General features: G+C 42.1%; 2 protein-coding genes across 3 annotated transcripts in view; one reads left to right on the top strand and one right to left on the bottom strand.

Moving 5' to 3' along the window:
* cfdp1 (craniofacial development protein 1) overlaps nt 1-1,916 on the bottom strand; it is a 75,182-nt gene extending 73,266 nt beyond the window's left edge. For both annotated transcript variants that reach the window (XM_080003092.1, XM_080003093.1), the window contains exon 1: nt 1,636-1,916. In XM_080003092.1, the coding sequence (XP_079859218.1) occupies nt 1,636-1,702 (67 nt within the window). In that variant the 5' untranslated portion in view covers nt 1,703-1,916. The remainder of the gene's footprint in view (nt 1-1,635) is intronic.
* A 527-nt stretch (nt 1,917-2,443) lies between these two features.
* On the top strand, nt 2,444-27,137 carry tmem170a (transmembrane protein 170A; the record flags this gene model as incomplete). Its single annotated transcript, XM_080001894.1, has 3 exons — nt 2,444-2,555; nt 13,904-14,074; nt 22,122-27,137. The coding sequence occupies 3 exons, from the start codon at nt 2,444-2,446 to the stop codon at nt 22,250-22,252; spliced, it is 414 nt and encodes a 137-aa protein (XP_079858020.1). The 3' UTR covers nt 22,253-27,137.
* Nucleotides 27,138-27,412: the final 275 nt, after the last annotated feature.

Genomic DNA, 27,412 nt, shown 5'->3' with positions numbered 1-27,412 from the left:
GGCGCCACGAACACGATATTATTAATTAATCTATAGCATATTTGTTTGTTGTTTTTTTTGTCGTGATTTTGCTTGCTTGTAAAGCTAACCAATAACAACTTGTAAAGCTAACCAATAACAACTAACTGTTCAAAAAAGATCTTAGATAGATAGATAGATAGGTAGATGTTTTTATATGAGCACTTCATTAGGAACACTACTATACTAATACTGGGTAGGGCTTCCCTTTTCTCTCAAAACAGCCTCAGTTATTCTTGCCATGGATTCCACATGATGTTGGAAACCATTACTTTGAGATTCTGGTCCATGTTGACATGATTGCATCACCCAATTCCTGCAGATTTGTCAGCTGCACATTCATGCTGCGAATCTCCCATTCTGTTATCCCAAAGAGGTTCTATTGGATTTGGATCCAGTGACTGGGAAGGCCACTGAAGAACATTGAACTCATTGTCATTCATGAAACCACTTTGAGACAACTTTTGCTTTGTGACATGGTGCATTATCACGCTGGAAGTAGCCATTCGAAGATATGAAATTGAGGCCATGAAGGGATGCACATGGTAAGCACCAATGTTCAAATAGGCCGTGGAATTTAAGCGATGATTGATTGGTATTAACGGGCCCAAAGTGTGCAGAGAAAAAATTCCCCCCACCATTACACCACCACCACCAGCCTGGACTGTTGACACAAGGCAGGTTGGGTCCATGGATCCATGCTGTTGGTGTATAGATTCATGCTCCTTCAGCGAAAGGCTGCATCACCCAAAGTGTGGGAAGGAGCGCTATCCCAGGTCCTTCCTTCCTGTGGCTGTCAGACTGTATAACCAACAGCGCACCCAGCAGACCACACAAACATACAGACACACACACACACACCTGTGAAAAATCCAAAGTGCAATTTTTTAAATTAAAAATAAATAAATAAATAAGAATAAGTACAATCCCTGATGTGCAATTTGTCTGAATATGTGCAATACTCTATTACTCTGATTCCTATTTATGTTGTTTCTATTTAGGTTTATATTTTCTATATATATCTTATATTGTTTATAGTGCTTACCTTGATTTTTACTTACTTTTAGTTCCTACAACTCTTTATTGATGCTCTCTATTTTCTGCTGTCACTTTTTGCTGCTGTAACTGTGCAAATCTCCCTGTTGTGGGACTAATAAAGTTGTATCTTATCTTATGCACCAATATCTGACCCTACCATTTGTGTGCCTCAGCAGAAATCGAGATTAATCAGACCAGGTTACGTTTTGGCAGTCTTTAACTGCTTTGGTGAGTCTGTGCCCACTGCAGCCTGAGCTTTCTGTTCTTGGCTAACAGAAGTGGAACCCGACATGGTCTTCTGCTGTCGTAGACCACTCGCCTCAAGGTTCGACGTGTTGTGAATTCTGAGATGTTTTCTGCTCACCACAGTTGTACAGAGATCAGTAGTTACACAAATACTCAAACCAGCCCGTTTGATTATTAACTTATGCTGTTAACCCGTATCTGCACAATTGTATGCATGCATGTATGCTGCCACCCGATTATCCGATTAGATCGTTGCACGAATAAGTAGGTGCACGGTCTAAACAACGTTTTTGTTTCGCAGTGTAATGAATTGCACATTGCGAGCTATCTCACCTGAAGGAACGTAGTCTGCGTCTTCATTAGACGAATAACCGTCGGAGTCGTAGTCGGAGTAGTTCATTGTTTTGACTTTCTGTTTGATGCAATGGAGAAACGGTAGCCGCGATGTGCGACGGATGTGTCACTCAGAAGCTCAAACGACGACCGGCCCGCTGACGCGCGTCCTCTTAAGAAGATGGCATCGTACAAACAGGGCAGGAAGTGAAACAGTTTCACTTTGCATATGTTATTTTGCGTCTCTTGTGTTCAAAACATGCGGAACAGGTCGCTGCTGTCCTTTGTATTTGGATGAGTGAGGGGAAACCGTAACGCTCACTTCCGGTTAGGCAAACTACGGCGAGAGGGAAATGCCAAATGAGTGTGAAAAACGAATAGAATATAGATAGAAAATTAGAATTCTGACACGTCTAACTTCAATGTAACCTTATCGCTGCAGATTCCATGTTATGTTAACGACGTTTGTAGAATGTGGCCTGCAAACGCTTGCCAAACGAACACTATTTTATTGCGGGCTTCAATGTTTCCCGAAAAGAGGCAATAGAACACGTTCATCTCGGACGTGGTTATTACCGATTTAACGACTTGACTTGAACGCAGCATATCAACTCGAACGTAACAATTTCCGACAACCGCTACAATTCAGCCTTGACGCGCCGGGTACGTCGGCGTGTGACGTCACCGCGGGCCGTGTTTGACAGCTAGGTCGCTAACAGCGGCAGCAGCCGACTCGGTATAATCTCATGCTTTTCTACGCTATTTTTCGACTCCGTCTATTGGCCACCGCCCGGCGACCTTGTGAGACATGCAGGAGCGGTATAACGAGATAGGCTTCGTCCAGCAGATTCTCAGTTTGAACTTGGTGCCGAGAAAAAATGGCACGTATGGCGGCAACACCTCTCTCAGCGACTTCTCAGGTAGGCTTTACGGCTGTCAACTGGCCTAAACACACGGCAAAACCCCAACTGCTATTATTATAAATGCTGGATAGCATTGGTAGAGTAGATAGGGATTCGTTTTTTGCCACTACCTTGACGCTCACTGGTGTTAGCATCGCGTTGTTTTGGTAGCAGTCGGAGCTAGCTAGCCGACTCCCTGCTCAGTGTGTACGGTAATTATGATAACAAAGACCGATATTAATCCCCGATAGACTTTATTAATCTCTCCGAAATTGAGGTTTTCCAGCAGCGACAAACCCTGCAAATCAAAGTGATCAGAAGTAATATTAAATAAAAATAACAATATAATATGTACACATCCATCAACAAAGTTAACAAGATGGTGATAACTATAGCAAGAGTTGGATTCGTATATCGTAGTGGTAGTAGAATAGATATGCTGTACTATACTTCTACTGTCTTGTAGCCAGGCTGTTCAAATCGATCGCTGCGAGTTTGATGGTGGGTTACTACAGAAGGCCCTACCGGGTGGTCCGTGTACGTTCAGGCAGTTCGTTTGTTTTTGTTTGAAAACAAAAACGGAAATTCTGTGGGGGTCTTTTTGTTTGTTTGGTTTTTTTTTTGTTTGTTTTGTTTTTTTAGTCTCGATTTTGGTTTCAAACCGAAATTGGTGTCAGAATCAAAAACGAGAAAACCTAATTTAAAAAAAAACGTTGGTTTTTGGAAATTACTTTTTTGTTTTTTCTGTTCTGAATCGAAGCAAATTTAAACACAGCAGGTAAAGTGAAAGGCAAATGTCAAAATAAAGTATGCAATGTGTTGTTTTGGAGAACGACGCATTTTGCCAATTGATATATTATATTTATATATTCGATAAATCCGATCCGCCACAACATTAAAACCACTGACAGGTGAAGTGAAAACATTGCTCATCTTTTTCCAATGGCACTTGTCAAGAGGTGGGATATATTAGTCAGCAAGTGAACAGTCATTTCTTGAAGTTAATTTGTTGGAAGCAGGAAAAATGGGTAAGCCTAAGGATCTGAGGGACTTGGACAAGGACTAAATTGTGATGGCTAGACCACCGGCTCAGAGCATCTCTAAAACGGCAGGCCTTGTGGGGTGTTCCCAGTATGCAGTGGTTAGTACCGGCCAAAATGGCCCAAGGAAGGAGGTTAACCGGTGACAGGGTCATGGGCTCATTGATGCACATCCGGTCCGATCCCAAAAGTTAATGCTGGCTATGATAGAAAGAACATAGAGTGCAATCGCAGCTTGCTGCGTATGAGGCTTGTGTAGCCGTCGACTGTTCAGAGTGCCCATGCTGACCCCCATGGAGCATGAAAGAAGGTGGCCTGGTCTGATAAATCACTTTTTCTTCTACGATGTGTGGATTAGGGTTAGGGTCCGGTCCTATCTAGCATCTGTGGCATGTGCTGGAACAACAAGCCCGATCCATGGGGGCTACACTTGCAACTTACAGGACTTAAGCAATCTGCTGCTTACATCTTGGTGCCAGATACCCCAGGACACCTTCAGAGGTCTTGTGGAGTCAATGCCTTGACGAGTCAGAGCTGTTGTCACAATACCTATACAATATTAGTCGTTATTAGTGGTGGTTTTAATGTTGTGGCTGATTGGTGTATTTTGGTTATTAATACACACACACACCGGATATTTTGAATCATTTGTACATTTATTTCTGGGGGGGGTATATTCATGAATACAGGTATTATTATTAGGGGATCCCTATTGTTATTGCTCTGCCTTTTTTATTTTTAATCTTGGGTAAAAGTGTCTGAAACACAACAACGACAATACGCAGAGACATGGTTGAGGTATTGTTAGAACCGGGAAGTTTCAGATGTCTTGTCCTTTGAGTTTGATCAATATCCACGTCATTTTGGTTCAGAAATTATTGAAAAACTGTAATTTCATTAGTTTAAGGGTACATCATCATCCGCCATTGTATAAGTCCAAGCTTTGTCTCTCGGAAGTCATTCCCCCCCAGACAATTGTGAGTGCGAAACCTTGACAGAAAACTTGAGCTGGTGCTTCCTTGAAACTTGGAAAACTGTAACTCGTGCTGCGGTTTACAAAATGTGAAACAAACAGCCAGTCGCACAGAGCAGAGAAACAACCATGTGACACGAACAGCTAGTCGTACAGAGCAGAGAAACAACCATGTGACACAAACAGCCAATTGACAGCAGGATCGCTGGTGCTTCCTCTGCTCTCTCCCCGGCCGCGGTGCTCTCCGGCATGCAGCGTGGAGCGGCCATGAGGCCCCCAGAGCTGATGTGGCTGGTCCTCCTCAAAAAACAATGTGAACCCGAACTCGCCCTCCTCCTGCTGCCTGCAGCTATATTTATTATTATTACTATAACTACAATTAATAATATTATCAATTTATGTTAATAGGTGTAACATTAGAAGATATGTGACCCACTGCATACTTTAGGGTCATTTGGCGGCTTTCGGCTTTTTTTTTTTTTTTTTTTAATGGAGAATCGGAGCTTACAAACAAGGTGTCACTTGTGCAAATCAAGCAAATAGTTTTAAAGCTATGACTTGTTAATGACAACGGTGTGGAAAACTGTGATTCTGAGAAAATCACCTTCGAAGATTTACCCAGACTTGCTTCATTCAGCCGGCTCCCAGAATGCAAATGGTGTTTTCGGACAAACAAAGCCTCATGGCTAATTAACATTAACATATTCCACTGAATGGGCCAATCACGAACAGCGTTGAACAGCGTCAACAACACAGAACTATTTTTGTTTTTATAAAAGCTTTTATTTAACAGTAATAATATACATGTTTTATAAAAGTGGAATTATTTTGGAGTTTAAAAGTAGGGACAACACAGCAAAATGTCGAGTCTCAGAAAATCTGAACATCTGTCACCAACCTCATCGGACTTCATCACGTCACCAACTTCTTCCGTTGTAACAACAATGGGCGTATCGTTGGTCTCCTCCTGTGGTTCTTGAAAATATTCTGTTTCATCGTCACATTCAGGTTGAAATCCGCTGTTTGAAATGTTCTCCAAGTCCGGGATAATATCAGATTCAGCATCGCTGTTGTTCTCAGTGTCGCTGTCGGACAACTTTCTATCTTTGTGGAAAATGAAGTCCAGTATGCACTGCTAACACTGACTTGGATCTATGACTCGGACCTTAATCTGGGTCCGAGATATGATTCAGAGCTTCTGCCACCCGCTTCGTGTAATCCGTAACGATAGGGAGAAGAAAGTTTTCACAGACAAGTGAGACCGAAACACCCCCGCGCTGCGCTTTAACTGTCTGTATACGGAAGTGACGTAGGTGCCTGACGCGAAGGTTTCATCTTCTACGCCGTTTCACAACAATGGCTCCATGTGTGTGAAACTAGTACGATTTAAATGTTGAATTCTATCAAAATGGTTTCACATTGTGACTTCACATCACATGGAATATGGAGGAATGATCTTCACCTGGACTCTTGCAGTAAAGGGAAAAATAGGCAGGCGCTGTTCAGCGTCTCGGTAAGTGAACTATGTTTCCCCATGTAATCGAACAGGAATATCTATCTCCACGGTTTAACATTTATAAACTATATAAAAATCAAACTCTGTTTTGAAAATACGTTGAGAGATTAAAAAAAAACAAAAAACAAAGGAACACAAATCTGGAAAAATAAAATTTTCCTTCAAGAAAGGTTTTTTTTTTTTTACTTATTTGGCTGCTCCCGGCCATTTCAGAAATGTGCGAGATGGCGGGATTTGCTGCGGTGGGTCACATATATAGACAGTTGCGTTAGAAGATGGATAAATGAATGCCCTACATAGGCTACACATAAATAAAACATTTTTTTTGTTTTGTTCTTTTCATTTAGATATGAAATATATTTTATCCAAAAAGTGTGTGATATATTATTTAGTTGTGTAGCATGAATTAATAGCCTAATTAATTATATGTGAAGCAGAGGTCCCCACGATCCCATAGTCTTAACATTGCCAAAACTTGGAAGTTTGGGGTCAAATTTAGGGCACTTCTGGAAGGCCTAGAATCACAAATGCACCCACACGTAGGGTGAGTCCCCAACTGTCACCCAAAATTGGATGGGAGTTCAAGGAACCTCGTATGGAGAAACGGGCCCAGTGAAGTTGGCCCCCATAGACTTAACTTTCAGGGTTTCCCCCATTGTATTGCAAGCCTGTTGGCCCGCCGAGTCTAAGTTGCCCCCACCTTTTTTAAAGTATTTTTAAGGTTGTTTCTTTAACTATCAAAATATCAACATTAAAATGTGTAAAATCGGATTACATTGTAGAGCTGCACGCGCATTGGTTCACTCACGCACGCACTCACCCACTCACACACACACACACACACACACACACACACACACACACACACACACACACACACCTTGACAATAGATGTATTTAATTTTACTCAATTTCCTTATTCAACGGGAAAAAAGCACCGTGCGTAACGGGGATAGTCTCAGCGTCTTTCCTTGCGTGTCGTGTGAATGTATGTGTCACTGAACTTCTACCCTCCCGTGAACATGAGGCAACTTTTTTATCAAATATCATACACCACATACACTCACCGGCCACGTTATTAGGTGCACTTTTTTAATTGCTTGTTTACACAAATAGCTAATCAGCCAATCACATTGCAGCAACTTATTGCATTTAGGCATGTAGACATGGTAAGGATGACTTGCTGAAGTTCAAACCGAGCATCAGAATGAGGAAGAAAGGGGATTTAAGTGACTTTGAACATGGCATGGTTGTTGGTGCCAGGCGGGCTGGTCTGAGTATTTCAGAAACTGCTGACCTACTGGGATTTTCACGCACAACCATCTCTAGGGTTTACAGAGAATGATCCGAAAATAGAAAATATCCAGTGAAGGGCAATTGTGTGGACGAACATGCCTTGTTGATTTAAGAGGTCAGTGGAGAATGGGCAGACCGGTTCGAGACAATAGAAAGGCAACAGTAACTCAAATAACCACTCGTTACAAGCCAAGGTATGCAGAATACCATCTCTGAACGCACAACACGTCCAACCTGCCCCCCCTGTCAGCTAAGAACAGGAAACTGAGGCTAGAATTCACACAGGCTCACCAAAAATGGACAATAGAAGATTGGAAAAACGTTTTCTGGTCTGATGAGTCCCGATTTTAGCTGCAACATTCGGATGGTAGGGTCAGAATTTGGTGTGAACAACATGAAAGCATCCTGCCTTGTATCAACGATTCAGACTGGTGGTGGTGGTGTAATAATGGGGTATATTTTCTTGGCACACTTTGGGCCCCTTAGTACCAATTGAGCGTTGTTTAAACGCCACAGCATACCTGAGTATTGTTGCTAACCATGTCCATCCCTTGACCACAGCGTACCCATCTTCTGATGGCTACTTCCAGCAGGATAATACACCATGTCACAAAGCTCAAATCATCTCAAACTGGTTTCTTGATCCTGACAATGAGTTCACTGTACTCCAATGGCCTCCACAGTCACCAGATCTCAATCCAATAGAGCACCTTTGGGATGTGGTGGAACTGGAGATTCGCATCATGGATGTGCAGCCGACAAATCTGCAGCAACTGCGTTGATGCTATCATGTCAATATGGACCAAAATCTCTGAGGAATGTTATAATCTATGCCACAAAGAATTAAGGCAGTTCTGAAGGCAAAAGGGGGTCCAACCCGGTACGAGCAAGGTGTACCTAATAAAGTGGCCATTGAGTGTATATAAGATCATGTATCTGTATATCCCTCAATGGCCACCTTATTGCATTCCATGGTGCAATGTGCATTAAGCCTAACAAAATGCTGAATCCACTGTTTTGATTACGGTTTCCAGGCTGTGTCACTGACAAAAAGGCAGGTGGCTGAACTGGAGGTGGCAGAGTTGAGGATGTTGAGATTTTCATTGGGAGTGACAAGGATGGACAGGATTAAGAATGAGTAAGTTAGAGGGACAGCTCAGGTTGGACAGTTTGGTGTAAAAGTGAGAGAGGCGAGATTGAGATGGTTTGGACACGTGTGTAGGAGAGATGAGAGTTACATTGGGAGAAGGATGCTGAGGATGGAGCTGCCAGGCAAGAGGAAAAGAGGAAGGCCAAAGAGAGGGTTTATGGATGTGGTGAGGGAGGACATGCAGGCGGTTGGTGTAAGGGAGGAAGATGTTCAAAACAGAAGGTATTGGAGGCAGATGATCCGCTGTGGCGACCCCTAACGGGAGCAGCCAAAAGAAGAAGAACAATTACACAAATTAAAGCTCTGCACAGGCGATCACTTCTCACATGTTTTCTCTGGGAGATTTGAAGTGTATATTTGCCTGAACAAGGATTGAAACTGTCGTTTTGCTGACCACAATGCAAAACAATAAGGTTGCTGTTGAAATTAACCAAACCAAATTTTAACAGCGTTTTAGACAGATTTTGCCTGGGAAATGTAATACATTGAAATCGAATCCAGCATAGATGGAAATAGACATAGTAGATGACAATGAGATCAATGACATATATATAGATAAACTAATATGAATAGTGAGCCAAGTGCTTCAAAGGTACTTGAAAGGCCTTGAATCTCATTTTGTAATGCAAATATGAGTCATTTTACAGTCACGGTACACCACCTAACAGTAACTAAACAATTTGTAAAAATATAAAATGATTATTAAAAAAATATATAAAGTCACACTCACAAGTCAAAGCAGAACCAGACAACACACATCAGGAGGGTCTCCCTCGGAATAAATCATCGCGCTTTCCACCCCCTGGTGTATGACACACCAGGTTTTACTTAATTTCTAACTCGAGTTCTTACTATGCCTTAAGCTGTCTCTAGACAGCTCCATGAATAAAGCTAAAAGCCCCTTTTAACCAACCAAGTCTCAACTTGGCCCTGACAGTGTGGCAGTGAGGGTACCCATCATAAGGCCCGTCCCCCAGTATATATACTGGGTCACCACCTTTCTGCACTGCTGCCTCACAGCAAGAAGGTCCTGGGTTCGATTCCCCCCTGGGGCGCTGTTGGCACCGTGCTCCGGCGGGTTATCTCCCAAATAGGAGCCTTTCTGTGTGGAGTTTGCATGTTCTCCCCGTCCTCACATGGGGTTTCCTCCACCTCACGTCAGTAAGGACCCCCACCAAAAACATGCACACATCATCGTCTGACCAGCGATGGACACTCATCACCAGGTCCCCCGGCGCATCCACAAATGCTGTCCACTGCTCCTGGCTGTGCCCCCGGAGGAAGGACAAGCCAGGATGGATTAAATGCAGAAGCCTCATTTCACCGGCCACCATCCAAAGCATGTGTGTGTGTGCGTGCATGTGTTTTAGTGTGGTGTGCTGTGTGACAAATAAAGATTGTTCTTCTTCTTTGTTCTATGGATCCAAGCCCTCTCTTTAAGAAAGAAGGAAGGAATTATGTCATCGTCCCCCACCGGAGGAATCGATAGCAGCCCACCTGTGCCCCTCCCTCACTGCAGAAAAGGGTCAGCTACCGTCCAAGGCGTGTAGGCTGACAGTTACACTGGCTGAGAAGTCCTAGAAGGCTGTGGGGCAGGCTGCAGCACTTCTCAACAATGTCGAGCCCCGGCAGAGACCTGTTTAATCGTGGGAGAAGTCCCCTGACTGCCCTTCATGCAGGCCAATTGGACTCAAGTGTGTTGCGGGCCCAGAGCAGACCGGCTCCAGCCTTGGAGATGTCTCAGCCTCCCCCAGCTGACAGGATGAGGGGCTGGAACAGGAATCCTTTCTGCTGTCCTCAGCACCCGCAGGCTTCGGGGGTGAGGGGCAGAAAGTCGCGGACGACCTGAGCAACTACCCCTTCCATTTCTTTGGTTTGAAACCAAAGAAATGGAAAATGGAGCAGTTTTCCCGTTTTTGGTTTTTGGAAAGTCCTTTTTCGGTTTTTCCCTTTTTAAATTTAAATTGAAGATAGAGCAAATAGCAGGTGAAGCGGGAATGTGTAGTCAAAATAAAAGTATGCAACGTGTTGTTAGGGAGAACGATGCATTTTGCCAAGTGAATTATATTAAATTATATATACTGTGTGTGTGTGTGTGTGTGTGTGTGTGTGTGTGTGTGTGTGTGTGTGTGTGTGTGTGTGTGTGTGTGTGTGTGTGTGTGTGTGTGTGTGTGTGTGTGTGTATGTATATGTGTGTGTATATATATATATATATATGTATGTATATGTATATGTATATATATATATATATATATATATGTGTGTGTATGTATGTATGTATGTATGTGTGTGTGTGTGTGTGTGTGTGTGTGTGTGTATGTATGTATGTATGTGTGTGTGTGTGTATATATATATATGTATATATGTATGTATGTATGTATGTGTATATATATATTTTATTATAGATGTCACGATTCGATTTTAAGGTCACGTTTCGATTAAAATTTTTTTTTAATTCCAGCACTGATTTCTATGCCATTGTCAGACTATAAAGTCTTGATTTGTAAAGAAAAACACTTGTTTCTCAATAAGTAGTATATAATAAGTCATATATACTGGGGTTGCGCCTTATAATGGGTGCCCTAGTGGCCCAATCACAGCTTGTCAGGGCCAAATTGAGACTTGGTTGGTTAAAAAAAAAAAGGCCTTTCATTGGAGCTGTCTGGGGACAGCTTAAGGCATAGTAAGAACTTGAGTCAGAAATATAGTAAAAACCGGTGTGTTCCACACCAAGGGGTGGAAAGTTCCACGATTTGACCTCGGGAGACCCTCGTTACATGTGGCGTCTGACTGCCCTGACGTTGTGACGTGTGACTTTATTTCTTTATAATAATTTTGTACTCGTCGGAATTTACATTGTTTAGTTACTGTTAGGTGGTGTACCGTGACTGTAAAATTACTCATATTTCAAGTTCAAGTTGAAGAGATTATTTGTCACATACATATACACGACATACACGATACCATATCGACACAAGGTGCTCGCGCAGGCAGCCGCAAGGGGAGGCGCCACAATCGCGATTCTGGGTTCTATAATTAAATAATAGAATTATTTGACTGTGTCAGTGCACACAGAGGACAGGATCAAACTTTACCGGGTAATGTCACTATAGGAGCATTCAAAGATATTTAGTGGGTATGTGGTGATAAAGCATACTTTCTGCCGTATGGATGGATTGGATGTTGCTATATGGCACAGTTGAAACTTCCGTATGATGTTTTTGTTATCCAGAAGGGACAAAAGACATTTGCATTACAAATTGAAATTCGAGGACTTTAAAGTATTTTTTCAGCATTTGTCTCATTGTCTATTATTTATATTACTATATCTACATATCTTTCTTTAATCTCATTGTCTATTTCCAACCATGCTGTATTCAATTTTAATTTATTACATTTCCCAGGCCGAACTTATGTCCTAAAAGCGGTTCTGTATTAACCCTATTTAAATTTTCTTTGGTAAATTTCAGTAGCAACTTTTTTTTATGCAGCATTGTGGTAGGCAATAGGCACACACACAGAGACAGACAGACAGACACATAGTGAAGGCCAGGAATGTCCTCTAGTGCAGAGGTTCCCAACCACTGGCTAACGAGTATTTGCCGTGGGAACCCGGGATTTTTTCAGGAACGAGCTTGGATCTTCTCCACAGCAGAGCAGTCACAGGAAACAGATTAAATTGAATACATCTAAGGTTTTTATTTGCTTTAGAGAAAACAGCGCTCTGATCAGAGCTGCGGAGCTGCAGGTAGAAATTTGCCTTTTACTACCAGTGTTCCCCTCTGGCAAAAATAGCATCTGTTTTTCTGAGCTTATTTTGGTGAGTAACTTAAAAGTAGTTTAATAAGTAACTTATTGTTTATTATTCTAAAGTCTAGTGTTGAGAAAACAGTTTGTGTGTTGTTTAATATTTTAATTTTTTCTTAATATTTTTAATATTCAAATAAAAGTTAGTTATTGAGAAACAAGTGTTTTTCTTTCCAAATCAAGACTAAGTAGTCTGACAATGGCATAGCCATCAGTGCTGAAAAATCATTAAATCGAAAATCCAATTGAAGGATTGGGGATTTGGAGAATCGTGACACCCCTTTTTATTTGTATATATATATACACACACACACACACACACACACACACACACACACACACACACACACACACACACACATACAGGTACTCCTCAATTAACAACCTACCTTTTTAATGATCGTTTGGACTTATGACCAGATCTCCAACCAGTCTGCGGCGTGCATGGCATATCAGCGTCACGCATCTCATCGCACATCACCATTCTCAGTATCAGTCTCGTTCCCGCAGTCTGTCAGTATTCACTACACTAGTGTTCGCAATCGCCACGCCCCCTTACCGTGAAATATAATGGGTCCTCACTTATCGGCCAATTCGCTTAACGACCAGCTCCTGGGAACGGAACTCGGTTGTTGTGTGTGTGTGTGTGTGTGTGTGTGTGTGTGTGTGTGTGTGTGTGTGTGTGTGTGTGTGTGTGTGTGTGTGTGTGTGTGTGTGTGTGTGTGTGTGTGTGTGTGTGTGTGTGTGTGTGTAAAATTCACTTGGCAAATGCGTCATTCTCCCTAACAACACGTTGCATACTTTTATTATGACTTCACACTTACGCTTCACCCGCTGTCTGCCGTATCATTCTTCAATTTAAAAAGGAAAAACCAAAAAAGGAATTTCCAAAAATGGAAAAAAAACCTACTCCAATTTCCAATTTTTTGGTTTTGAAACCAAACATGAAAAACCACAGAATTTCAGTTAATTCGTTTTTGTTTTCAAACAAAAAAAACCAACTGCCTGAACGTACAAGGACCATACGTGGACCGTTTGTAAATCAACTCTATTGCTTGTGAATTTGCACTTGCACTTTGCTTGCAAAGTTTGTCCCACAAGCTGAAATGCGCTGGAGAGAAAGAAAAAGTGAATGGTATCTATTTAAAAAAGGTGCCTTTTTTACATTTTCCTCAGGATATTGCTCCACATCTATTCGCTTAAATAGTACACTGCTGTAACCTCTGTTTTCAGTGGGTTAAGCCAGTAGCTCAAAAGGCAATAGGAATCTCAGTTTTGAAGGACATATAAACATAGAAATGTTGAGGCTAATGTAATGCTCTTGTTCTTGGCTTGGTACAGCGCTGTGTACTAAGTAAAGAGATAAACATTTTGGAGCTCAAACTGTATTTGACTGTCACAAGATGTTTGAAAATTGGTTATTTTATGATTTGTAAGCAATTATTTAGCAAGAACAAATTGAAGACTATGAGTACTGGACATGGAATTGAATGTTGCTCTGAGAGAAGAGCTGCTCTGGTGAATTGATTTGGCACCAGGAACACACATCACTTCACATCACAAATGCTAATTCTCCATTTACAGAGATGTGGTACGGTGTGTTCCTTTGGGCGGCAGTCTCCTCCTTGGTCTTCCACTTGCCAGCATCGCTCTTGGCCCTTGCCACTCTACGCCAGCACAAGTTGGCGCGCTTCATGCCCCTCGCCATCCTCCTCATGGGCATCCTGGGGCCTGTGTGCGGTGGCGTCCTCACCAGTGAGTCGGGTGTTTACACGTTGTGTGTCTTGTGTGCCCCGCCAATGTGCGGAGTTGGTGCTAAAATGTACATACACTACTAGAAGACAGCCAAAATTAACACCTGCTGATCAATTATCTCATTCTAAAATCATGGGTTTGCCTTTTTTTCCAACCCAGTCCTTATTAAAATGTTGCTTCCCAAACATTATTTATACCTCAGTGAATGGTTTACTATTGAGAAATTTGGCGATCTGCTGCAGTGTCTCACTGTGCTTCAATGCAGTATGATGGGGAAAGCAACACTTAAAGGGCACATACTGATGTGGACACATTTGTTAGTACCCTTTGCCGAAAAAAGGAGAACCCACAATTTTCTCTGAGATAACTTGAAACTCACAAAAGTAATTGGCATCCATCATTGTTTATTCCATATTTAATAGAAATCAGACTTAAAATTTTGGTTCAAGAGAATATTTTACATATCACAAATGAAAATGGCATGGACAAAAATGATGGAACCCTTAACCTAATATTTTCTTGCACAACCTTTATAGGCAATCACTGCAATCAAGCGATTTCTGTCTAAGCCATTAAACTTCTTGTTAATCTCTCTAAAAATCAGCAGCAAAAAACACTCTGGGTACATCAACACCCATTCTCTCATTTTACTTTGCTTTTATTTAAATGAGCCCAGCCCGCCTCAGGGACTAAACATTGCACCCACATGCTGCATATGCCGCTCCCAGGTGTTGCTGTGAACGATTACATCTTCTAGGTAGGCAGCGGCGTATGCTACATGCGGACACAGGACGTGGTCCATTGACTCTCTGAAAGTTGGCTGGGGCACCGAACAACCCAACCGGATGTGTGAGAAAGTGGTACAAGCCGAATGGGGTAGAGAACACAGATTTTTCCTTGGACTGAGACAACGGAATCTATCAGTAGCCCTTACTGTCGTGAAAAAACGAGCCGTACTTTACTGGTCGAGAAGTTAATCGACCTGGGGCATGGGTAAGGCGTTGACACCGCGTTTACCCTTGGGTAGTCTACGCATAACCGGACTGACCCATCGGGCTTACCCACCAGCACGATAGGACTAGACCACTCTCTTGTGGACTCCTCTATTAGGCCCATGTCCTGCATGGCCTCTAATTCCACCTGCACGTTTGTGTTCGGGCAGGTGATACGGCCGAGAGCGCACCTTTGACCCCGGGGTCGTCTCCACATGGTGGTATGAGGGAAAACACAGAGAAGCAACACTGAAGTGTAGCCATGTCTGCCCTATGGGAGGGAGAGAGATGGTCGCTTTACAGGGTCGTACTATGATCCGCCGCCTTTTGAACCTCCAGCCCCAACTAATCCTGCTCAATGACCACCGTGACCAGAGCCACGGACCTCCCTCCATTCTTTTAAGAGGTTTAGGTGATAAATCTGTGTCGCCCCCTGCCTGTCAGACCGTTTGACCTCATAATCAACCTCGCCAACCTGCCGTGTGACCATAAAAGGCACTTGCCACTTTGTGAGCAATTTAGAGCTGGACGTAGCACCTTGTGCTACGTCCTAACACCTAACACCTAACACCTTGTCTCCTGATGCAAATAGTCTGAGCCGAGTCCCCCGGTCGTATAAGAGGCGCTGACGTTCCTGAGCTCGGAGCAATTCTCATGTGATAATGGCTGAATCAGTGCGTGTAACGTTGCTCTTAGGTCCATAACATACTGTATTTCATTCTTACTGGTGTTAGGACCTTCCTCCCAGTTTTCTTTAATTAGGTCTAGCACCCCTCAGGGTCTCCTGCCAAAGAGAAGTTCAAAGGGAGAAAATCCCGTGGAGGCCTGGGGAACCTCCCACACCACAAACAGGGGTCCAACCACTTGTCCCAATTACGGCTATCGTCGTGAACAAACTTTTGAATCATGTTTTGCAGCATTTTACCAAAGCGCTCCACCAGACCGTCGTTCTGGGTATGGTAAATGCTGGTCCGAATTGAGCAAATGCCCAATAACTCGTAAAGTTCCCAAAGTGTACGTGACATAAAGGTAGTGGCCTGGTTGGTCAGAATTTCTTTGGAAACCTGACTAGGGAGATGCGCCCCGGTACCACATTATTGGCCGTGAGATGCGCCACATTATTAGGGAGATGCGCCACATTATTGGCCGTGATACTGCTCAGGGGCACTGCTTCGGGGTACCGGGTTGCATAATCCACGAGGACTGACACCATATCCGCAGGCACTGTGGTCCAAAGGCCCGATGAGGTCCATACCAAGTCTTTCAAACGGGACCTCGACTAGGGGGAAGGTCCTCAACGGTACCCTTGGCAAAGCCGGAGGGTTGACTCTCTGGCACTCAGGTCACACAGCGCACAATTTGAGGTGACCAGCCATCAGGTTATGGTGAGCGCCTGGAAGAGAATTTTCCGGCAGTTCTTCAGCACCAACAACTGGGTTATCTCCTCTTCTGTCTGAGTATCACAACTCACTCGACATAACCTGTCCCTAATCACCGAAAAATACGGGTGAGTGAGCACAGCATCTGGGCACATCAATACGGCATCGATTTTAATGACCCCCTCAAAGGCCCTGGGTAGGGTGTCGTCTCGCGACTGCTCCAGCAGATAATTGTGTGAGATAAACCGAGGAAGATCCCCCCTTGGGATCCCGCTGCCCCTGCACCCATCGAGAGTGCAACAGGCGGGAACTAAACGCAGGCTGTACCCTATGCTTTTCCCCCTTCTAACGGACGATACGTGTGAAAATCTCCATGCACACAATGAACTTTCACTTGTGAGGCCTCCACCAAAGCCCCGGGTTGAACCACGCGTTGCTGGACCGTCTGCAAACAGCCCGAGTCCAGCAAAGCCGAATGTCTACCCCCTTGTAGCCTTACCAGTACTTGGTAGGCCCCTTCCCGACCGGGGGAGGGGTCTGGCGGGCTGGCGACCTGAACCACCTGGCTGAGTTCCATCCAGGGGCAGTCCCGGCAGTCGTGGCTGACAGCAGACGGAGGACAAAGAGGGGACAACATGGGAAGGGGAGAGAGCGTCCCGCCCGCACCACATGACCCGGCTGGTAGACATCTGCCCTCCCCCATCAGGAGGGGGATCATGCAGGAAAGAAAGGTGGCCATCAGGGTGGGCTGGGGACCCGGCGAATCCCGCATGGGTCCTGTGGTCAGGCACTGATCTGGTCCTCTGGCTGGCTTACGCTGAGAACGCACTCCAACTGGCAGCAGAGGAAGTCACGCTCCTCCTCCAGGTCCACGAGACGTTTCCGCAGCCAGTGCATCCGCTCTGGGGCGCCTTTGACTTAGCGCCCTGCCCATCCGGTGTCCCTGTACAGGTGCCACTTGTGGGTGTCTCTGCCCACAGGTAGGGGTTTAGGGAGGAGACAGAGTCTTTCTTTCCATGGTTTGCCAACATGGTGGGAGTTTTTTACCATAAGGATGAACAAAAAGGCTCGATGGCCACATGATTTTGGGCGCATGAGGAATGTTGCTCCAGATTTCTCCAGACTTTTCCGATACCAGACGACCTGGGTAGAGTCCTGCACTCAGACACACAAAACCAAATTTGCAGAAAAAAGAAAAGGCTCTGTTCACATTTAATAATTTGAGTATAATAGTGTCTCTGAAGTGCAGGCCGGCTCTTTTCAAGTCTTGGCCTCGGTTTTGGTCATCTTTCTCTCCTGGCTGGAGCTCGCCAATTGTCGTGAACAAAGAAGTCCAGGCCTGGGGCCAGTAGAAACTCAGGATCTCTGCACGATGTTTCTAACTTGATCTGGCTTCAAAACTTGGTAGAAAAACCACTGGAACATTACAAAATCTGATGCGAACACGTTTATTGTGTATTTGAAAAACAAATACAACGCAAAACCGACTGATTCTACCTAATTTGATCTCCTGTTTTATAGTCGTGGAGAAGCTTGCTCAATGTCTGCCTTTTTTTCAGTATCATTAATTTCTCAAAATCCTTTGTGGTTAAACACCCTCGCCTTTCTTGGAAGAGGGCGTTGCTGTAGCTTTCCATTCTGGCTGTCTCACAAGAGCTGACTCTACAGTTCTTGGCTGTGGTATGTGGCCTTGAAAAATGCAACATTTAATCTGTGTGGAAGGCTTTAGCAGCCTCTGCTGGTCTCTGGATGTACTACACTTTGGCTTCCTCTGCTGGCCTTAGGATGTACTAGACTTTGGCTCCCTCTGCTCGCCTCAGACACTATTTCAAGGGTTTTTTGATACACTCAATTGTTTTTATCGCATTGGATTCGGTACAACATGCAATAGGCTCCCCCCAGGCAGGGCCACCAGTCAACCACAACAGGCCACCAACCAACCACAACAACATCCTTTAACACTTCTTCAAAATCTTGAAAACCAAACCAAAACCAAAACCAAAAAAAACTCAGCTTGGCTAGTCCTTTCAGTTCAGCAAGGTAAGTATCGGTTACATTTCTCCCTACCTTTGGAGCATAAATACCTGCCAGGCCTCGTACGGAGTAAGTTACATCAGAGTCATCTGATGAGGGATGATTTTGGGCTGAATTGGACCATTTGCATTCAAAATGGGGCTCCAGTGTTTGAATGGCAGTGCCATGACTATACTCAATAGAGCCATATCCCTTTAAGAGGTTAAGAATTTCTTCATCTTTTTCTGACTCTGTTAACCCACTCACCACAACGGCATTTGGAACTTTGATACTTGACTCAGGAACAATATCCATCTTGTAGCAATGATGTGGGGTGTGCTATAAGTTGTAACTGCTTTTATATTCCACTTTTCTCAGAGACCAGGGATTGTTAGGAAATTATCATGGAATAGCACACTTTGAGATCAGATTCCAGTTTGGAAGATAAGTGCTTCCATATATATTTATGTTGCATAGAGGTAACAATCATACAATACAACAATGAATGTAAAGTACATGGGTGATTAAAAGATATGAAAGGAAAAACAATATCATAAAAGCAGGTAGGTATTCAAATTTGGCCAGTAACTTCTTCTGACAAATACCTCTAAAAAAAAATAGCGGGTGACTGGGTGCAACCAAGTATAAAAGGTTACTTACCTTTAATATACATATGGTTGTGAAGTAAATATCAGAACTGGGACTCAGTCTCAATCAAAGTAAAAAAATTAGAAATGACCCACAGTAAACAAGGCCAAAACTCAAGCTTCTACTATAAACTAGGTACATTATCTTTTTAAACAGATCTTTCATAATAAAAACTATTACAGTAACGAGACGGGACTACAATAGTGGTGGGCTATCGGTCATACAAATGCATGATATTTCCCCCAATTGTGTCTATGTTCCTCGAGTTTTTTTCGATCTCTCAACTAATTTTCAAAACAGAGTTTTGGAGTTACTCGGCCATTGTTGACTCGGAACAACAGCACGAACGCCGATTTTACAGTTCCCTTTGATGCACAAATGCAGATCAAGATAATCCTTCCATATTCTGCGTGATGTCAAGTCAGAATATGAAACTACTTTGATAATAAATTATAAGTTATGAATAAGTAATAAGTTAACCAGGACTACACCAGGTCGTCGCATTGCACCACAATGCAAAAAAGGACACGACGAAGAAGAAGTGCTGATTTCACTTCCGTAACATTTTTGTAAAGAAACACCAAAGCAGGAAATTTCACTACTCTGTGAAAACATATAATCTCTGTGTTGGTATGAATTATGCAAAGAGGGTGGCACAAGCTATTTAGTACAACTGACCGCTGGCAGGTGGCAGGTTGCTCCCAGAAAACACCAAATTTCTAGAATGCAAATGGCTGGGAGGACCGTGCCATTTGCATTCTGGGAAATGTTGTATGGTGATAGGTTAGAAAAGTGAAAGATCTCAAAAGTGCGGGCGTGGCTGGAAATCTCTGGCGAACGAGATGAGCTGCAGCGATTGCCCACGACGTCACGGACCCCACATGGTCCACAAGCTCTTGAGAATCCTCTAAAACTGCTTGCCACAATTCGACGATCCGTGAAGCGAAATGCTTCCATATCTGCTTCTTGATACAAGTTAATATCAAATTTAATAAGTAGTATAATAACTTATACATTTTAGATAAGTTAACTGCCCTTAGCATGTGCCTTGTTTTATGATTTTAATGAAAGTCACGTAACTTTTGCCTCACTATTGTCTCTGAGTGAAAGTGTCAACATAAAATCTTGTATCATTTGCTTATTTTCTCTATCATTTATTTCACTATTTTCATTTTTCATATGTTTTACTATAATTTCATTTATTCAATTAGTTAGCATGATAAAGTAAACCCCATTTATTGGAACAAAGCTTGTCTGTTTGTGTTCCGTAAGAGGTGAGGACAGTAGGAATTGTATTGGACCAAGAGCTCCAATTCTTATGAGACTGATCAATTATTGTTAATTTGGTTTATATTATTTTCCCTTGTTATTAAGGGTGGTGCCCCGTAAATAAGTCATGTATTATGATAATTGAATCGTTTAATAAACCAAATAATGCTACAAATATTGATTCCCTTTTCAACACAGTTGTTATTCTTAATGTGGTTAAAACACTACATAGGACCATGGTTACTAAATAACCTTTAACTACCAGTAAAAAGAATATCAAAATATTTCCCTTCTCACATAAGGTCACTGACATAAAATGGCTGACCCAGGGCCAGCAAATGTGCGTTGTGCCCTCCACCATTTAATGGCAGCCTACAGTCACATGCACAAAATATTGTAGATAATATGCACGGATTACTGTGCTTGAAAGTAACTGAAATCCACATTCACGTAGTTTAACAGAGGTGTAAATGCAAACAATCATTATCTATGTTTAAAATACATTTCACAAAACAAGGACTATTGCAAAATAGCAATGCTAATGTTTCTAATATACACAAATCGCATTTGCCACTGTATTCGTTAGCATTGCGGGCTAATCGCCAATTCTCCAGTCTCACCAATGCACGAGAATCTACGGTCAATTTCCTCGTCGACCGGCAGATACAGGATATTTGTCTTGTTCTGTTCTGAGTTATTCTACAGTTTATCACTAATTTTACCAACTTCAATTAATTCTCTCAATGTTTTATCAAGTTCATACTGTTATCACTCTCCAAATCAAATCTTCTGCTGTCTGCTTAGCATGATGTGCTTGGTTGCTTTCTTCCTTCAGGTTAGTCAGGTGTGGGATTAACCACCTAATTGGCTGAAACTTTGTGAGTGGCAGCAGTGATTGGTTTGTCATAAACCTTCTCTAAAAGAGAAAACTATTATTTCATTTACTATTTAGCTTTAGAGTGAATGTTGGCATCCCATTATAAATAATCTTTTTATGATTGACAATAAAAAATATTATTTTTATAACTTTGCAAAGGTGCTAAGGCCAGTCAAGTTCTTCGACATTAAAAATAAATAAAAGATCTTCATGGACCTCATAATTAGCCCAGTGGCGCTGTCATGGGAAAAAAACACATGGAAACCAATTTTCAGAACTAAAGCACTTTTGATTTGCAGTTGTGAATGGGTCTCGCCTGTTCTTTACGTGATGTCAACATGAAGACGGCTCGATGTATCGAGCCTCTACCCACAGTGTCGCCATCGAAACCAATTCTGTGTGGTTGGTTTTCTACGCCGGTTGGAGTCAGTGCTACAGACGTCAACTCCACGTGCTTTCACGTACACTACAATAAGCATCGATAACCCATAAATCCGTAGACACATAATCTGTCAAATTGTTTTCAGTTCAGCCGATGTGACAGTTTAAGGCTAAAAATACAATCAACTAAAATATTACAGATAACGACTGGCCGATTAACGCTTGAATATCAATAATCATGATATTGTCTGGTTTGCATGATATTATTTCGTCTTTTTAAGACTTGCCCTGTTTAGACTGTTACAGTTGTCTTGTGTGTAAATATGTCACGAAAGTACCAATAATCGTCACTGTGTGTGTGTGTGTGTGTGTGTGTGTGTGTGTGTGTGTGTGTGTGTGTGTGTGTGTGTGTGTGTGTGTGTGTGTGTGTGTGTGTGTGTGTGTGTGTGTGTGTGTGTGTGTGTGTGTGTGTGTGTGTGTGTGTGTAGGTGCAGCCATAGCCGGCGTGTACAAGGCGGCAGGGAAGACCATGATGTCTGTGGAGGCTCTCTTCTTCGGCGTGGGCCAGTCCTTCTGCATCCTCGTCATCTCCTTCCTCAGGCTCCTGGCGACCCTCTAGCAGCGGGGGCCGCCTGCCCGGCGGCACTCCTACTCCTATTCCTATTCCTATTTTCTCGAGAGAGAGATCTGTTGTCCAAAGGCAAGAACCCTTGACCAAGTTTCTTCTGAGCGGAGGAATCGCCGGGGGGGTGGAGAAACAAAGCCTCAAGCCTCAAGCCTCAAGCCTGGCATGGTGGCATTCCAGGTTTGGACGTATTGTTTATTGTTTTTTGTTTTGTTTTTTATAACGTCCAAATTCAAATAAGCCATGCGGGGGGAGACCTGTCGAGAGCAGGGCCGTACCTCTGTAGTTCCTTTTTTTTTTTTCCTGTTTTCTCATATTCTCTCTTGGTGTGCTCTGGTCAGTGAAACACGTGCACCAAATGAAGAGACAGACAGAACTGTATGCAAGATGTCTGTTTTAAGAGGCCTTAATATTTCATATAGACACAGACCAATTTTTCACAAAGTGATATATTTTTACCTCCTGGCAGTCTTTAATTTATTTTTTATTTTTCCCTCATCCACTCAATTCGCTCTGTATTTTAGCAAAAAAATAAATGAAAATTTGCCGATGTTAACTTTTTACCCCTAATATACACTGCAATGTATATAAAGACAAATTCCAAACCGATAATCAAGACTCCTACTACATATGTCATATTATTCTTACATCCCAGTTTGAATTGTAGATGGATGCTTTTCCAAGTGTGCGTCAAAGTTTCTACTAGATTGTTGGGTTTTTATTTTTATTTTTAAATGGAACGACATCTACCTGGTACTGTTGGTCATTGCGGATCAACTGGAGCCTCTGCTGGAAACAGAAGATTCCATTAAACACAAAACCCAAAATGAAATTTTCCTGGGTTTTATTGAGGCTCAAACACAAAGCAATTTACGAAAAATAGACGCAAGTCTCATTCCATTTTTTTCCCTCAGTGAACATTCAAAGCTGTCCTTTGTGGAGCTTCCAAACTGTGTCCCATTAGATGATATATTTTTGCAGTGCAACATGCTGCCCTGTGTGAAATGGTGAAACTAAGCCTGGCTGGATACTGTTGGCACCCCAGAGTCTTTCCTTCTGTCATACTATGACCAAATCGGTTTGCGCCGGGTTTTAATTTAAAGTGATTGTTTTGTAAATGCTTGGAATACACATGTGGGGAAAAATGCAGTTCCCTCAAGTTCCAGGCAACCACTTTTATGAGTTTTGTTAGCCAGTGTATGGTTTTGAAATTGCATCATACTATATATTCTTACAGAATCTTATATCGCCTGATCGGGTATCTGTGATAAGGCGATCAAAACCCTTTCGATTAACATTTAATTGACAATTGCTCATTCGAAATTACCGTGAGGGAGGAAACCTGTCAGGATTTCTATTCTGTTCATAGAGGTTATGTTTTACTTGAAATTAATCTGTTTTTGTATCTTATTTTTTTGCATATATGCTCCTTCCTTGTGATGAACATTTCTAAACACGTTTAATTGCCCTAGCATAGAGGATGGCAATAAAATGGGGTGTAAGGCAGACAGCGATGATTGTGAACCCCACCCCCCACCGTCCGACCTACCATCCCCTTGAAGACACTCACTCCCTGCTGAAAACCAAAGAGAGGGTTTAGCGAGACACCATTATCAGCATCTAACTAAAGATAATCAAAAAAGATTTCCATCACTGATACAAAGCTATACCCCCCAAAAAGAAGTGTCATACATGGGATTAAAACGCTTGGAAATTTTATTTTAATGGACGTGGAATCAATCGGCACACATATTTCACATTATTCCTGAAAATGTTTCCTTTCGCGCCATATTTTTCAAATTTGAAAAAAAGGGGGGAATGAGGAGATACTTACTGTGCCATAAAACAAACCACAATGCTCTGTCAAGTCCCATGGGGCTACCCTTCCTTCATCTTCCACGCAAAGGTGAGTGAAGATGGAATGTGAGCTTGTCTTTAAGATACAGTATGGCATTATCTGAAAGAACAATGTCTCTTCAAGTGAGCTCTGAGAGACTGATTAAAAATACCCAAGGTAGTGTGTTTTAAAAGCTACGTAAGATACAAAAAAGGCTATTGTCCTATATAAAATATGTGAATTGATCATCTGCATTTTTAGTCTCACAATATATAGACGTGGACAAATTTGTTGGTACCTTTACAGCTCATTGAAACAATGCTTCATTCCTCCTGGAAAATTATGAAATTAAAAGCCATCTTCTCATGTATACTTGCATGCCTTTGGTATGTCATAGTGTAAAGCAAAGAAACTGAAAAAAGATCAATGATGGCTAAAGAGATCAATTATATTCTCAAATGGCCTGGACAGATTGGTTGGTACCCCTTAGAAAATATTATAAATAATTGGATTATAGTGATATTTCAAACTGTTTTCTTTAATTGCTATCACACGTCTTCAATCTTATAATCAGTCATTCAGCCTATTTAAGAGGAGAAACGTAGTCATTCTTGCTATTTGGTATCATCGTGTGAACCACACTGAATCTTACACTGAACATGGACCAGAGAAAGCAAGGGAGAGAGTTGTCTGTGGAGATCAGAAAGAAAATGATATGCAAGCACATTAAAGGTAAAGGCTATAAGACCATCTCCAAGGAGCTTGATGTTTCTGTGACTAAAGTTGCAAAATCTGTTAAGAAGTTTAAGGTCCATGGGACTGTAGCCAACCTCCCTGGACACAGCTGCAAGAGGAAAATTGACCCCAGATTAAACAGAAGGATAGTGTGATTGGTAGAAAAAGAGCTAAGGACAACTTCCAAAGAGGTACAAGCTGAACTCCAAGGTCAAGATACATCAGTGTCTGATTGCACCATCCGTCACTTTTTGAGTGACAGTGGGCTCCATGGAAGAAGACCCAGGAGTACTCCGCTTTACATAGAAAAACATCAAAAAGCCAGACTGGAATTTGCTAAAATGCATATTGACAAGCCACAATGCTTCTGGGAGAATGTGCTTTGGACAGATGAGTCAAAACTGAAGCTTTTTGGCAAGTCACATTAGCTCTCTGTTCACAGATGAATAAAAAACTTTTAAAGAAAAGAACACCATACCTACTGTGAAACATGGAGGGGGCTCTGTTATGTTTTTGGGCTGCTTTGCCGTGTCTGGCACAGGGTACCTTGAATCCGTGCAGGGAACAATGAAATTTCAAGACTATCAAGGCATTCTGGAGTGAAACTTACTGCCCAGTGTCAGAAAGCTGGCTCAGTCGCAGGTCATGGGTCCTCCAACAGGATAATGACCCAAAACTCACAGCTAAAAGCAGCCTAGAATGGATAAGAACAAAACATTGAACTATTCTGAAGTGGCCTCTATGAGCACTGATCTGAATCCTGTCACAAATCTATGGAAAGAGCTGAAACATGCAGTCCAGAGAAGGCATCTTTCAAACCTAAGACAGCTGGAGCAGTTTGCTCAGGAAGAGTGGGCCAAACTACCTGTTGCCAGATGCAGCAATCTTATGCAGTGATTGCCTCTAAAGGTTGTGCAACAAAATAGTAGGTTAAGTGTCCCATCATTTTTGTCCATGCCATTTACATTTGTTTTATTGTGTAAAATATTCTGTTGAATTAAAAATCTAAAGTTAAATCGAAGTTCTATTAAATATGGAATAAAGTTCCAAGTTATTTCAGAGAAGATTGTTATTTTTCATCAAAGGGTACCAACAGATTTGTCCACGTCTGTAAATGTTATTATTATTATTATTATTATTATTATTACATTACAGGGGTAATGTAAAATATGTGTACTGATGAGCAAACTGGCTGGGGTCCTTTAAGTACGACATGTCTAGTACAGAGACGAGAGCTACTTAAGCTACAATGGGATGAGACTTTGACTTTCTTCTCAGACTTAACAAAACCTGTTGTTATACAGGCTGTTTATTAATTAAACCTTTAGTTATTTATCTCTTGAAATCTCCTTGGTGGCCTGGAAGTTGACTCAAAATCAACATTTTCAGCACATCAATCAATCAGCACAAATAGTTAATATTAAAGTGAACAGAATGTTTTATTTTTGGATGTTATACTCCCTCTTTTCATTGCAGCTCTGCACATTTTGTGGCTAAGGGTGAGGTACAGTATAGTTGTCAAAGCCATACCAGGACATTCTTAAATCACAGCCTGGAATTTTATTTGTGGGGGGCGGTAACCTGAATGCTATGCCATCAAGCTAGAGTCATGTGAACACCAGAGGGTACTTTAAGTGAACTGGAATAAATGTTTGGGAAGTCAGAAGTTGCATATGATTTACTACACCTGCATGCTCTCCTCCATGGATGGTTGTTGTAGTGAAGTAGCGTTATCACAATGCGTTGCGGGATGTGCTCGCCGGCACAAGGTCTTGTTTCACCTGATGTAGTATGTACCTTTCGCCTTTCACACACTATGAATTCAGACAAACTAAGTACCCTCACATACTGTCTTGGCATATTAAATAATGTGCTAGTATGTGATTTCAGACACGGCACATAAGAAGGGTGCATAGGGTGAGACAGGAAACATTGATTGTTACTCCCACTGCTAGAAATGTTGATTTGGGGAGCTTTGCAATTGAATTAAATCATGTTACATCCCTGAACATTTCGGTTAGGCTTTTTTTATTTAGTATATTTTTACTGATGCATGTCCATATGTGGTATGGGCTTTCAAACAGCACACTAAATGTTACAGTATTGCTTTAATCAAGTCTGGCCTGATGGTCTGGATTTTTCTGTTTTATACATAAAAAAGGTTATAATTTGATGTTTTGATTTTACCACGGTAAATCAAGTGCCAATTGGTAATATTATAATGTAATAAAAAGAAGGGGATTATAACAATGTGTGTGTGTTGATCCTTGTTTGCTATCACATATTGTTTGCCATCACAATCAATAAAACGCCTATTGAGCAATTTATCTCCCAAGTGTACTGTATACTGTATCTTAAATTACAACAGCCTTTTAACATAATTTGCCAAAATAATTATGTTCAGGGTTAGGGTGTTCAGCCCATTTTGTCAAAGTGGGTTAGTTTCATTTGAAATAGAATTTCAAGATTTAATTTACAGTGTAGTTGTATGAGATCTTTGCCACTTCTATTTTTTTCTGTCTTAATTAATTTAGATTCTAAGAAGTAGAAGTTTTTGGCCAAAAAGACGTCTTTGGAACAAC

The sequence above is a fragment of the Zeus faber genome (genome assembly GCF_960531495.2).
Source record: "Zeus faber genome assembly, chromosome: 6".
Lineage (NCBI taxonomy): Eukaryota > Metazoa > Chordata > Actinopteri > Zeiformes > Zeidae > Zeus > Zeus faber.
The sequence above is the reverse complement of the archived record's forward strand: the minus strand, read 5'-3'. Positions and strand labels throughout refer to the sequence as shown.